The sequence below is a fragment of the Protopterus annectens genome, chromosome 3.part1 (genome assembly GCF_019279795.1).
Source record: "Protopterus annectens isolate FY-2018-M chromosome 3.part1, PAN1.0, whole genome shotgun sequence".
In the NCBI taxonomy this organism is placed as follows: Eukaryota; Metazoa; Chordata; order Ceratodontiformes; family Protopteridae; genus Protopterus; species Protopterus annectens.
Genome location: NC_056732.1, coordinates 1,227,049,443 through 1,227,065,201, shown reverse-complemented (window position 1 = coordinate 1,227,065,201; position 15,759 = coordinate 1,227,049,443). Strand labels below are relative to the sequence as shown.

The window sequence follows — 15,759 nt, the reverse complement described above, 5'->3', positions numbered from 1 at the left end:
TATTTCATGTCTATGTACATATAGTGAATTTATATCTTGACAGAAATATTGATGGAATTTTTTTGTATATGTTCTATATCAAAAAATCTTATTATTATAGTTATTACCAGTCTAAATTCATGTACTAATATCAAAAAGTTCATTACAAACCAAAATAAAAACCAAAATAACAACTAAATTATTAATAAATGTCTTTGGATAGATTCTAAGCTCTTCGGTCTTAGTTTGAGTGCCAGGTCTTTCACTGAAGACGAGAAATCCTCAACAGTGGGTGGGGCAGATAGTTTTCCATCTTCTAGTGATGCATTTCCTGGTGCTAGCAAGTACTGACCATAGTAAATATGAATTATTCTTATTCAAAAAGTAACCTTCATTCACATTGAAAAGACACTAAGAAGGAATCCGTGAATAATACTTTGAGAAAATATTCTATGCTGTTCCAATAGCCCCTTTAATTGCAGTTTTGGTTGCATTTTGGTCAGGTGCCTAAAAGCCAAAACGAATAGATACCATACAACATGAAAATATTTAAGTCTACAGCAGAATGCTGAAGCAGACCAAAGGCATTTTACAAGGGAAACACCTCAGTTACATAGTTTTTTGCTAAACTCAGTATGAAATCTATGATAAAACACTCAGAAGTCAGACACTATTCCTATTTTATCTGAACTTGCCACAATATTTGGTAGGCATCCTTGCATTTTCTGCTAAAGTGCCTAACCACCACTTTTATTTGATGACCACTTCTCTCCTTACCAAACAGATTAAAAACTATGTAGCCTTAAATACAATGAAGTAAAAAAAATAGCTAAAAAAACGAAGCAACAAAAATAACTATAAACCACTGATCCCCTACCCCTGTTTAACAGGAAACAATGAGCCCAGTTCTTGGGAATTTTCTGGGGTATTGGGACAAAAGTGAATAATAACCAGATGGAACACAAAATTCATCCACAGCATGATACTGTAACATTTATTTCACACTTGTAATATCATCTGGTCTTGAAATCCAACTATCAACTCAAGCGTATGGTACTGAGCTATAAAAACAGGCTAATTGCCAGAATTCCCAAGTCCACTAGTTTAATGACATGCTAGGAAATGAAGACATCAAGTGATCTAATTAAAAAAAAAAAACGTTATTGTGGGACAGCTAAGGGGTACTAAATTTAACCAGCTATCCAGTGTAACACAGCTACTCTCTCCACATTGACCAAAGACGCAAGACACACTGTTAGCAAATAAATGGGTACAGGTAACCCTGAATATCATCCTGAACCTGGCAGACCTGAACAAGTGACAAAACTACCTTGTAAACTAAATCTTAACATACACGAGTTTTGCACTTGCACTGTGGAATCATAAATGCACAAGATGCTCAACCTAAATAAAAGTGGGAATGATCAGAACTAATAACATACTGCTTATTACAAATGTGGTAAGTGCTTTCATACTGGCTTACTTTAATTTCCCCTAAGCCCTATATAAGAAGGTGAAATGCACTGAGCTAATGTAAACTTTTGAAACTGAGGAGACTACTAAGCCCCTTAAAAGTGAGCTCCTGTTCAAGCATGTTAACACTTCAATTAAGAACAAAGAAATGTTAAAACAGGAATATATACACAAATTATGCAACCCCCATAACAGTGGGTGCACCACATACAGTCATTGAGGTACAACAAAGAATAGCAAGACTACATAAAAGCAAGTCCATGGACTTTTACTATATCCATTACTGTGCGACAGTCAAGTGGTCCCAAAAACATGTAACACGTGACACTAAATGACTCACTGAAAATATCAGGAAAAGGGTCCTATTTTCCTTGGTAGAGAACCAAACACATTTCTAGCCAATAAAGTAGAGTATGCAAAATCAGTATTTAAAAAAAAAGTTACTTCTACCACACAGGATATCTTCCACATCTCTCTCCCCTCAGCACTTCTACCAATGACCTACACTCCTTTAGTGTCTGGTTATCTGGTCTAGCACTGTTTACTACATGGGCCCCATCAATAAATGGTTCAGCTACAAATGACACTTCAGTCCTCCCCTCAAGAAAACTGTAAGCAAGAATTTTTACATTTTATTTGAAAGGCCTAATGAAGTCAAAAACTGTTGAAGAAAGCACTCGTGTTTTTCAATAAAGCTTCTCGAAATGAAGAACCTCAAAGTATTAATTTCATTGCATGGTATTTTATTTAAAGCTTTGGAATTTAATCCATTTGTTGAAGACAAACATGCTCAAACAAGGATTATAAAGCTATAAGAAGGAAAGCCTTCTTTCACTCTAAGCTTTCGAATTCTAGCACCTGAGAGAAAGACGTCATTTTATCCTTGTTCAGTCTGGTGTGTGGAATATCTGTGTTATGTCTATAAAAACACTTATGACTAGGGCAATGTCACATGTGGCTGCATGCTCTTGTAGCTTTAAGAAATCGGGTATGGAGCTCTGATGACCCTTGTTTGGGGGGGGCAGATGCGGTTTTGTGTGCTGTGAGTAAGGTGTGATGTTTTTCTGGCTAAGAACATTTTTTTAGTACCTCAACATATGTTTGTTTAATGTTGATATTGGGCTTAAGAGGAATATGACCACACTGACTGATGACCACCATAAAGTAAGGCAGCGTTTGGTTCAATTAGGTATTTAAAACACTGATAAGTAGATTCTATATCGCACAGTAATAGTTTGCCAGGGAGCACGGACCAGCAGCTACATTGCTCAAAGCTACCGAATTCTAGCAGGTTAGCAACAGATTAAATAACATCCAACTACAGTCCCATCATGGCAAAGATTTAGTATACAGACAAATGAATAAATTATAGCAGTAATGCAGATGATCAAGTACAATAAAAGATTACAAATTAGCACAGGTAAGCATACCAATGCAGATATTGGACAACAGTACAAGAGAGCCACTAGGCAGAGTCAATATGCAAACAACGCAGAACCATAACAACCACAACCTTAGGAGTACACAGCGAACTCACTGTAAACTAGCATATCACCAGCTACAGCATGAAACCAAAACTGGTCTGAGTGACCACCTGCAGCCCCATGAACACATGAACGACCACTCTGTAGCAAGATGGGAGAAAAACAATAGTGGTAATTTCAAACATGCAAACAACCAAATGTACAATTCTACTGATGCAAGTGCAACTTCAGGGTAAAAAAAAAGGTAGCCACATGGTCAAGCATTATTAAGTAGCAGTATGCTAACAGGGCTAATTTCAGTGTTGTAAACAACTGTAGTACACAGTGAGCAGTATACTGGTGCTAATTTCAATGATGCTGAAAAATGAAATGCGTTCAACTTAATAAGCATACAATTTTCACACAATGTAATAAGGCAACAGTACTAATTGCTATGGAGCTAATTAAACTGTAGCAATCCGATGAACAAACATAATTCCCAATATATGTAAATGGGTAACTGTACTAATTTTCTATGGAGCAAGCTTTCTACTTGCAACCAAACATATGACAAGTGACACTAATGTAACAACTGAGTGCAGTCAGGAAATCAGAAATAGACTGACTTTTGCCAGTACAGGATATGCTAACAAATGCTAGATTTGCTAAAGAAGAATTTAGGCAGCAAATACTAAGCAAAGCTTAGTAACTGATTAAGTGGACTAGAATTGTGTGGACCTTAGCTTGCAGGAATGCATGAAAGAATACCCTGAGTGGGAAGATGTGAAAATGAAGACAGCACCTATTATCTAGTATGAACCACACTGGTGAGCATAGCTCAGCTAGTTTGGTCCTATGTGAAATGACAGTAGGCCTCCTTCTGCAGGCTCAAGATGGTGCAGTAGTGGGCAGCTCAGTCAAAAATACAGAACTCATGTACAATGCAGCTTAATATAAAGTAAGCCCATGCAATTTAGCTCAGTATGAAGTAAGGACCAGTACCCAGTCAGCCAAAGACATCAGAAGGAACCTTTGTTTAGCAGAAATACAACCAGGAAGTGTTAGCTAAGTCTCCTCTCACAAAGGACAGTGTGGCAATAAAAAACTAACTTTTCCATTTAAATCTCCAGTGTCCAAATCAGCAGCTAGTTTTTCTCCAGGTGAGAAAGTAGTAGGTGGACTTCTACATACTTTTGTAGGCCCAATGTGGGACAGGAGCATGCAGATCAGCAAGACATTGTACATTGTTACTGAGGCAATCAGTGCATCTCAGTTTAATGCAAGGGAATGTAACACAGCTCAGTCTGGAGCAAGGAACAATAATTAAATCACAGAAACCACAGGAGCAAGGAACGATAATTACATCATAGGAGATCTTTTTGTAATTAAAAAAAAAAAAAAAAAAAAAAAGTGTACTAGCCACCCCATACAATGGGACTCTCAATCACTTAAGTCTTAATACTACTGTTCAAACTTGCTCTTATCCTAAGTCAGTATGAATTATTACATGAGCTAAACAGTTCTTGAACATTCCTGATACATGGTCAGTATCTTAAAACCTTAGGGTTGCATTTTGGTCATTACGGTAGTTTAAATGCCTAGGAATTAATGCACAGAATTTCAGCCTGGACAACAATGCCTTGCCTATTTAAACATATATCGGTATCGCCTCTCCAACCTGCAGACCATCAGCCACCCCTGAGCCAACCCTCCCATTCTTTCCCTTCATCACTGGTGTGGCAACTATGATGATGCATCATTTAGGCAGCTAATAGGGGCAGTTTCACTACGGCATTAACACCCCTTGTCTCACGGCAAGTGACATGCATACTTTGCTAACTGAAGAGCCATTCAATGTCTCCCCAACCCCTTCCTGCAGGGTCACATGCAAGCTCTAATACATATTCTCTGCAGAAGCTATGCTGACCTTGGAAGACGGTCAAAACAGCTTGGCAGCAGCTGAGCACAGCTCCCTAGTCCAAGTGCTGCATGCAAAGTTCCCATCCTCAGCAAATCAGAGTGTCACCATCCCACTGAATGAGGGCCACATTTACTTTAGCCCCCTAACCCCACTCTAACTGCTCCATCGCCACAACTTCTGCATAAACTCAAGTCGTCTGGGTCACAGGCAGGGCTCCACCCCTTCATACCACAGAGCTGGCCCCTTTGATACTGTATATTTCCCATCTACTTGTATCCAAAACAAAACTCTGCCACTGCAAAAAGGAATGCTCACTGCAGTCTAGGAATACAGAATCATTAGTGACTGCAGAATCCTTAATTGTAATATGTTACAAGTACTGTGCAAACAGTCTTTAGTATTCTAGCTTACTGGTTTCAAATGTTTCATATATGAAAAAAAGCTTAAGGTGTATTCAACTTACTTTAAGACTTCTTCATTAGTGTAATTTGCATTCTCATCCAATGAATTTTTGAAGCCATTCAAGACTATTTCTGTAGACTCACTGTATCCAAAAAAAAAAAAAAACATGAAAGAAAACAATTAACTTTGTAAAACCTTAATAGTGCAGTTAACTTGCCAGATACCATTCTAAACACAAGTTACTGCATATATGGTGTCCTGCGGTATGTAACACAAGTGTAAATACATACATGCACACATTTACTCGCATATGTTTAAACAGTAGACATTACAGAAATGTTGGCTCTGTTGAGAACACTTTTTTTTTAATTAAACACTAGATCTTGAACAATACCAAAACATTTGAGTTCATGCCTACTCACAAAAGTAAAAATTCCAAAAACAAAAAGCATCAGAAGGCAACCACCAGCTTGGCAATAATCCAGTCTAGCTTGTTTAGGTAAAAAAACAGATAAAACATTTATTCGGTAAGCGCTTTCACATTTGCTTCCTCAGACCGTAAAACTTTTCACAATGAACAAACAGTTATTTAAATAGTAGTCATGTGATAATACATCAATTATTCTATTAGCTTCCTTAAAAATATACTAACCTTTTATAAAACTTTTACTAATCTTGTAATACATTTCAACGCTTTCATTGCAGAGATTACTCACATACTAAGCAGCTCTCATTCACATTATACATATACATCATTGAAATTCGTTTATATTATAGCAGTAATATACGTTACTGATGTTAAATCTAATTACTACAAATGTATAAACAGACTACTGCTTCAATTTTGATTGCTGCTGTTGTAGTGAACTAATAAACATTGGCTGTATCCAACCTTATACGGTTAATGTAATGCATCTGCGATCTTTATAAACATTCCATAAATCAAGTAAAGCATCAAGGTTGAAGGCTCTGATAATATACATAATGCCAATATTCTAAATTACATAAACATCCACCTTAATGCCTCATACTTTGACCTAATATGTCTATAGTGGCTAAAGACAAAAACACAATAACACGGATGTTTATTAACCTGCACCGTCCAGCTTTACAAGATGCACTGTTGTATTGAATAATATATGAGAAAATATCAGGAGGTAGCTATTAGCCCATAGAAAGTATATGTTGCTATGCGACAGTCCCATTTTATAATAAAAATGAGTAGAATTCGAGCTTGAAATGGGGGCATTCTAGTATCCATTGGAGTTATTAAATAGAAGTTACTTTCTACTTTCTTGCGGTATGAAGATTTTTTATGTCAACCATTTTAATGACTTAACTCATAAAGCATGAAAATCATAATGGTTAAGCATATTATTATTATTGTCTTATAAAAGTCCAATAAATTTTTAGATTGTACTAATATGAAAAATAATAATGATATTAAATTGTAAAGAAAATAAATTATTAGGGCTTCCTGAAAAAGCACACAAATATAAAAAATATAATATATAAAATATATTAAATACTGAATTAGGAGTATAATGTTCAATAAAATGATTCAGCATCATATGAACAAGCTGGTAAATTTGCAATATCAAAAATAAAAAGGCATACATATCTAGCTAAATTCTTCCTATATTTAATAAACAAAATAGGACATGGTATTATTAAAATACCAAACAATATGAATATGATGTAATGAAATGACTATCATACTAAATACCTATACTTGATATTATATGGTCTATTTCTTAACACAGGTCAAGTTGAGGCTCTTTCATTAAGGCCTTTGCCTTTATCTGCCCACATTCTGATTATCCAGATTATTTCTTTGTTTTCTGTAGTATTCCTTCCATTACCTTCTCTTATAGTTGGTTGATTGATATCAATAACCATAAATTTAAAAGTATGCTCTTCACCATACAGTTGTACGTGTTTAGATAAAGCATTATTATAATATTTCACCCTAATAGCATACAGGTGCTCCCTTATTCTCAGTTTTTCCTATATAATAAGAGGAACAGTGCTGACAAGATGCTAAATATACCACGTGCATGGTATTACAGTCTGCTGTAACTCTAAACTGATAGGTTTTGTCCGTATCAGGATGCATACATTTGTTATATTTATACCAGAAAGTACAGTTGTGTACACCTACCATAAATGTAGATGTTAGTGTCTTCACTGTTGCAGTCATGACTGTAGGGATCTCCCCTGCCGGCAGGCAGCCCTCGGTCGGCCAGAATCCCAAAGTCTGGGTCCGGCGTCGGCTGTTCAGCTACGCTCCCTGACGTCAGAGCGCCAGGAGTACAAAGCTGACAGCAGACGCCATCTTCTCCAGTTTTTCTTGCCCCAGATGTCAGGAGTCCCAAAATGAAAAAGGTCCCAAAACCTTTGCAAATACACCTCAGAAGAATGGTGAAAAGTAAAAAAATAAGAAGGGACAGGAGGGAGGGAAACCCAGACTGCAACAGTGAAGACACTCGAACATCTACATTTATGGTAGGTGTACACAACTGTACTATGTTCATCGTGTTTCACTGTTGCAGTCATGACTGTAGGGTAGAATCCCAAAGCTGAAAGAAAGGGAAGTGGTCATAAAGAAGGGGCGGCTAAAAGGCCCTGCAAAACTGCAGAGGCAAAGCCTGCCCTAGACTTAGAGTAGAGAGGTAGATTGTAGTGCTTAGAAAAAGTATGCACTGAACTCCAAGTTGCAGCTTCCAAGATGTCTTTGGTAGGAACTCCCCTGAGGAAGGCCGCAGAAGTGGCAGCAGCTCTGGTGGAATGAGTCCATATACTCCCTGGGATTTGCCTTCCATGGTGTGAAAAACAAAATCTGATTCCTTGAGCAATACATTTAGAAATGGTCTTTTTTGAAATGGCTTTACCTTGGGAACTTGAAGCATAAGAAAAACAATTGTTCGGATTTTCTGATGTCCTTGGTTCTGTCCAGGTAAAAACGCAGTTGTCTGTGTACATCCAAGGAATATAAGATACTTTCCCCTTTATTTTGAGGAGTGGGGAAAAAGGTTGGCAAGTGGATAGTTTGATTTAAAGCCACTTTGGAAACCACCTTAGGCATGAAGGTAGGATTAGTCCTCAAAGTTACCCTGTCTTGATGAAAAATAATATAAGGTTCTACAGCCATAAGAGCTCGTCTCCTGGCAGAGGTTAGGGCTAACAAGATTGCTGTTTTCCAAGATAAAAACTTGATGTCAGAAGAGGCAGCAGGCTCAAAAGGAGGCAAGGTTAGTTTTTCCAGAACATAGTTGAGATCCCAAGCAGGAATGGGAGAAGATCTAGGAGGTCTTAAGTTCTTAGCTCCTCTGAGAAACTGTCTCATGAGTTGGTGGGAAAAGATGGGAGGGTCTGAATTATAATGAGCAGAAATAGCAGAGGCATGTATTTTAATGGAAGCGAAAGAGAGACCCTTATGTAAAAGATCTGTCAAGTAAAGTAAAATTAAGGTAATGTTAGGAAGAAGAGGATCAGAATCCTGAGCCTGCATCCAGGAACAAAATCTTTTCCATTTTCCTGCATAAGATTTTCTAGTGCTAGGACGTCTGGCTTCTAAAATGACATCCATAACCTGCTTGGGTAGGAAAGAAGAAATCAAAGGCCCTAGATTAACCAGGCCGCCAGGCTGAGAGTTCTGACATGAGAGTGTAGAACCTGACCCTGATGTTGGGACAGAAGGTTCGGAGACTGAGGTAAAACCCAAGGGGGCTCCAGACATAGTTTTTTTTTAGAGTTGGATACCAAAACTGTCTAGGCCAATTTGGAGCCAGCAAGATTATCATCTTGGGTTTGTCCTGTTTTATCTTCAATAAGACTCGTGGAAGAAGAGGAAGAGGCGGAAAGGCATATCCCGAGAGATTCCTCCAACTGAATGACAGGGCGTCCACTTTCCAAGCCTCTCTGTGGAAAGTCCTGGTGCAAAAAATCTGTAGTTGATGATTGAGATGGGATGCAAAGAGGTCTATGTGAGGGCATCCCCAGGCTGCTGTTATCATCCTGAATATTTTGGTGTCCAGCATCCACTCGTGTGGATCTGAAAGATTTCTGCTCAGACTGTCTGCCAGGAAGTTTTGCTTCCCTGGTAGAAACTGAGCTTGAAGATCCAGATTGCAAGCTAGAGCTGTGTTCCATAGATCCATGGCTAGTCTGCAAAGGGGGTAGGAATGAGATCCCCCTTGATTGTTTATGTACCACATAACTGTGGTGTTGTCTGTCCATATTAGTAGTTGCCCTGGTTGTAAAAGATTCCTGAAGGCCAATAGAGCTTTCTGAACAGCTAACATTTCCTTTAAATTGATATGCAGGTGCTTTTGATCCTTTGTCCAAAGGCCCTGCAGACAGTTGCCCTGAAAATGGGCTCCCCAAGCATAATCCGAGGCGTCCGTGGTTAGAATCCGAGTGGCAGGAGGCAGACGGAAGGGTTTCCCTTTGTTTAGAGCACATGCCCTGGACCACCAAAGAAATTCCCTTTGAAGGCAAGGAAGGACAGAGATCAGTATGTCTAAACTGTGGCAATGCTGAGACCATACACTTTTTAGGTACCACTGTATTTTCCTCGTGTAGTCTTGCATATGGTACGAGAAGGATGCAGGAGGCCATGTAACCCAAAGCCTGCAGGAATTTCCTTGCAGATAGCTGAGTTAAAGTTGCCAACGTTTTGAAAGTTGAAGCCAGCTGAAATTGTTTTTCGGATGTCAGAAATGCCATCTGGGTTGTAGTGTTTAGAAGAGCACCCAGAAAAGTTATCTGTTGTGACGGAGTCAAATTGGACTTTATGTTTACAGAGAATCCCAGGAACTTGAGGAGGTTCAGTACAAATTCTAGATGCTGGAGTAATACATCCTTGCTGTCTGCCTGAATTAGACAATCGTCCAGATAAGGGTACATTTGAATTCCCTTGAGTCTGCAGTAAGCTACTACTGGAGCCAGGCATTTGGTGAAGACCCTGGGCGCAGTAGATAATCCAAAGGGCAGCGCAGAGAATTGAAAGTGCCTCGATCCGGCTATGAACCCGAGGTATTTTCTGCGATCCTGCCTGATGGGAATGTGTAAATATGCCTCCTTTAAATCCAAAGTTACCATCCATGCATTTTTGGACAGCATTGGAAGTAGCTGCTGTAGAGTAAGCATTTTGAATTTTGGAATCTCTAGAAAGGTGTTCAAGACCGACAGATCCAGAATGGGTCTCCATGAGTTTTGCTTCCTGGGGACTAGAAAGAGCCATGAATAAAACCCTTTTCCCCTCTCTGAAAGAGGAACCAGTTCTATGGCATTCATAGCCAAAAGAGCTTCCACCTGATTTAAGGCCTCCGTCCATTGATGTTTTGGAAGGTCTGGCCATCCGCTTGGCCTTGGCAAAGTATGAAAATGGAATTTGTAACCTCTTAAAACCACATCCAAAACCCATTTGTCTTGGGTTATTCGAGTCCAATTTTGATAAAAAAAAGAGTTTTTTCCTCCGAGGGGGGCTTCCAGGGAAGAAATTCCTGTAGCCCCACAGAGGGAGTCATTGAGTTTGTTTCCTTTGTGATTGTGACATGTCCTCTCCTCCCCCCTAGGGGTGGAAGCAGTCCAATGTCTTAGTCTATAAGCAGCTTGTGATTGAGGCCTCCCTCTGGAACATCTATATCTACCCCTCTGAGGCCTGTCTGAAGAGGGAAAGGACCAATTTTTTGAAGGCCAATTCCTGCTAAATCTAGGAGGCTGTACTTGTAAGAAATCAACTGTTTGCATTGATTTCGCCTTATCCTCCATCTTTTTAATCACCTCTTCAGCTTTTGATCCAAACAAAACATTAGGCTGAACAGGAGCATCCAATAATTTTGCCTTTACCTGTTCAGGTAAATTTTGTTCCTTTAACCATGCATGCCTCCTAATGACTGTGCCAGAGGCCGCAGCCCTACAAGAAGCCTCCAAGGCATCAAATCCACAATGTAAACCATGCTTCCCAACCTGTTCAGTGGCATGCAATAAATCATGTAATTCCTTATTCTCTGCACAGGCAGAAATGGAAGTAAGCTTTTGTTTTAAGACAGACAATAGAAATTGCTGGTGTTTAAACATATGAAACTGACAGTTTAAAGCCCTAATGGACAAAGTAGCAGAAGTGTACACTTTTTTGCCCCATCTTTCTAAGGATAGAGAATCCTTTTCAGGAGGAGTAGGATTTTTGGCAGAAGCGGCCTTAGGATACTTGGAAATGGTTTCAGGGTCAGCATAAGGGTTCTTATATAAAAACTGATGGGAATCAGGAACCCTGTAATACCTATCAGGTTTTACAGGAGCAGGAGGAAAGGAGTCAGGGGTTAAGTTAGCCTCCGAAAAGGCATCATCCACAATATCCAAAAAAGGAGGGATAGCCAGGGGTCTAATGTTGGGGAAGAAGAAATTCCCTCAGCCTTTTCTTGGATTCCGAATACTCCTGCCCTTCCCAGTGGAAATGTTCCCTCATTTCATGCAAAGTTTCCCCAAAAGAGAAATCCTCAGGGGGAGAAGCTGAAGGAATGGATTCTTCAGCATCAGAATCCTCATAAGGAGGGAAAGAATATTCCTGATCAGAAGAAGAAACTGAGGAAACAGAAGCCTGATCAGAGGAATCATAAGAAATATCCTGCCTTGGCCTTTTGTCTGGAGGGGGATGAGAACCCCTAATCATAGTAATCAAATCCTCCGCCAGAGTAACTGCTTCTGTGACTTGGGAGCCGGTTCAGAAGAAGCCTGTGTAGAAGTCTTTGATTTTGAAGGAGTCTTTGCCTTTGGCTTTGCCTTTATTAGTAGCCGAGTAGGCCTGAAAACCCCTTCGGAAGCCGGTACCTGCACAGCGGCTCTGGACCCATCCGAAGGAGCATTGTCCGAAGGTCCTGCAACAGAAATATTTAAAGGCCTGGTTGGCTCCTCATGAGAGTCTGTTTCAGCCATCTGTTCTGAAATGGCCGATGACAGGGGCTGCAAAAGTGCCTCACTGATGACGGCCGAACCTGAAGCTGGCTCCGCTTGTGCGTTATCAGATTTGGACCTCGGAGGCCTGTCTTTATCCTTGCGATGTTTGTGAACTCCGGTAGCCGGGACCATATCAGATGACATTTTGTAGTTAAAGCGCCTAACGAAGTAATGAAAAGCAAAATCGTACCTTGGCTTAATTGTACGTTGATTGAATCTAGCACAAAACCGACAACTAGCTACGTCGTGGTCAGGTCCCAAGCAAGGAATACAGTAAGAATGAAAATTCTTATGAGGTATTTGCTTCCCACATGAAATACAATTATTAACTTTTTCTGACATCGGAGTGGAGCAAGAAAAGTTTCCCCAACGGGGTACTTAGCTTTGAGTGGAGAAGAAAGTCTTCGGACCGAAATATATCAGTAAAATTCGTCAGGAGTCCGCCGACCGGCAAATGCGAACTGCTATCACCACACGGCAAGAAAGACTGGAGAAGATGGCGTCGGCTGTCAGCTTTGTACTCCTGGCGCTCTGACGTCAGGGAGCATAGCTGAACAGCCGACACCGGACCCAGACTTTGGGATTCTGGCCAACCGAGGGCTGCCTGCCGGCAGGGGAGAACCCTACAGTCATGACTGCAACAGTGAAACACTATGAACATCAATAATTACACCTGCCACAGGGAGACGTTCCTAAATAATTTTCATTTCTTATTGTATCTGTTTGAAAACACAATAAACGTTTAGGTTTATTTTTGAAGAGGTATCTACGTTTATCTCCTACACTATTCCTAAGTTCTTCATCTGTATTAAGTATACGCCAGTGTTACTGTAGGATTTTAATAATATCTTGATTGTTTTTAGTATAATATATAGGTACTTTCAACACAGGTGCTACAGTGTCTTTTTTATCTGGCTCTCTCCTTCTATTAGAATAATAGGGGGCTGCCCTATTATATCTCATCTGATCCATACTTTGTAGGGCTCTTTCTATTTCACTTTGATCATACCCTCTCTTAACCAGTCTACTTCCAAATTTATTAAATTCTTGATTATATCCTTCCTGTGTGGCATTAAGGCAAGAGATTCCCATGCCTTCTCCTTTAATAACATTATTAAAGATATGTTGAGGGTGCATACTACGTCTATGTAGAAATGTATTCTTGTAACACTTTTTTCTGTAAACTCCAGTATTTATAGACTTATCCATCACTCTTTCAACAAATACATCTAAAAATTCAATTCTTTGACTTGAAGTATTGAAAGTAAACTTAAGACATGTAGTCATATTATTCATCTGTTGTATACATTCATTCAAAGGTTGTTCATTTTCTCTCCAAAGAATAAACACATCGTCCACAAAACGATGATAAAAACACACGTGTTTGAAACCAAGATTCCACGAAAAGGTATTCCTCCTCCCAAAGAGCCAGGAACATGCTGGCGTAACTGTTGGCACATGAAGTGCCCATAGCCACACCATCACGTTGAACATATATTATGTCAAACACAAAAACATTATTCTCCAAAATAATCTCAAGAAAAAGGCACACTAGATCAATCCTAGATGTACTGTATTTACTATGCTTAAGATATTTCTTAATGAAATTAAATGGCCATTTCATTGTGCATCATCGTGAATAGTGACTGTACGTTTAATGTTACGAACATCATATTCATTCCCATAGAATTTGTGCTATTATAGGTATATAGGTCTATCAAGAATGGTTTGGTATCTAAGTACTATCTCACTAGTATCTAAAATAGGTCTTAGCTGCTTTTCCATATAAAGGGGAAAAGGCTCTGTACTCCACCCTCTTCCCGAGACTATTGGTCTCATTGGTGGATTATATGCATCTTTATGTATTTTAGGTATGCCTTGTATTGATGGTATAGTAGGATGTTCAACTTCCAAAAATTTCGCTAAATCTTTACTAAAGACAAGTTCCTTTAATAAGTCACATACTGTCTTAACCATTATGTTCTTGATTTTATCTAATTCTTTTTTATTAATAACTTTATAATGTTGAGTATCATTAAGCATATCTGTCATTTTCTTCTTATAGTCTACTCTATCAATAATAACCAATGTCTGTCTGCCGGTCTGAATACTACTTCAGTATCCTTCTGCAGTCTTTCTAATGCTCTCTCTGTTTTTGGACTTTATCTATTTTGGTTTTGTGGAAGCGCAGAGGTATTTACCCTGTCGAGTGTGGTTTCAAACGTTAAAGTCAAAAGTCATGATAAAGGAAATGTGCTTATAATCAGGTCTAACAGTTCACAATACAGGAGTAATTTAATAAACATCTTTAGGTGATTACCTGCTAAAGTGAAAATCTCCACCAAACTAATATATTGCTACAGCAGTCAGCACCTGCTTTGGTAGCAGACAAATAGTACAGCAGATGCAACTTTAACACCAGGATCTTCATCAGCATTTCAGGCAGTGGGTCATACAAGCATTACTTTCGAATGAGCAGATTTAAATAACTGCCATCATGGCCCATCCACCAAACCTCACAAACAAGGGGTGCTGTGCAATGTATAAGGTAAGAATAAAGTAGCACTATCCATAAAGGCTCTTCTGCATGTTGCATATCATGCAGTTCCTCATTTCGGTGGTTATGCTAGCAAATGGAACAGATGTCCAGACTTGGCCCCTGTGTATATTTACTATGTCACCTGTAGACTAGGTCTATGCAATACTAAAGAGAGTCTGATAACACACCCGAGTGGAACATGTGGATATGATCTTGCCAGACAAAAAGAATACTGCAAAGTTCTCGTTTTCAAGATTGTAAAGCACATCAAAGTTACCACCACTTAAACTGGTGGAAAAAATAAGATGCAGCCAACAAAATGGCTACCACTCAAACCACCAGATGAAATTCAAAGGTTAAACAAGATAGCACCTCAACTAAACATCTGAAACAAATGCAACATTATGCAGAAAACAGGTGAGACAGCAACTAAGCACAGAAGTAGTGCCAAACCAGCAAGAAATTAGCACCAAATAAAATATGCCAAAATACAAGGAAATGACACAAAGGAATTTTCTGATACGACTAAAACCTAACATGACTTTAGATGAAAATCTTGAAATTTGTAACAAATTAGCTTCACCCACCATTTCCTTTTTTTTCTGCAGTGGTACTTCATCATGGTTCTATTCTTCCTCTAATTCCACTAGCACCCTTGGCTCTTCAGGATAATGTGACAAATTATTATGACAACCAATACAAAAGTAAAATAAGTAACAAAATGCATCCAGTAATTTTATTATAAACTCAGACTTCCAGTGGTGCTTTTACAGTGCCCCCCATTTCAGGAAATTAAAAGGAAATTTAGAGCAAGACTACAGAAATATTTCAGGAACAATGGGACATTAAGAATAAATGTATGGACAGTGCTATGGTAATCAGTTTTTGTTAATCACAATGGATTAAAATCATTGTTTTAAAGCACACAATATGAGAACCTATGCAGAGGCATACACAAAAGCCTTGTATGCCTATATAATCAACTGCATAGAAACAGCACCACCAGACCAAAATAAACCCAG

The 15,759-nt window shown here is 39.0% G+C and overlaps 1 protein-coding gene across 1 annotated transcript in view; it reads right to left on the bottom strand.

Annotated features, from left to right (window-relative positions):
* The window catches only part of LOC122797761 (DNA topoisomerase 1-like), an 880,254-nt gene that overhangs the window by 542,585 nt on the left and 321,910 nt on the right, over positions 1-15,759 (bottom strand). Inside the window, exon 6 of the mRNA XM_044066283.1 lies at positions 5,300-5,380. Within this exon, the coding sequence (XP_043922218.1) occupies positions 5,300-5,380 (81 nt within the window). The remainder of the gene's footprint in view (positions 1-5,299; positions 5,381-15,759) is intronic.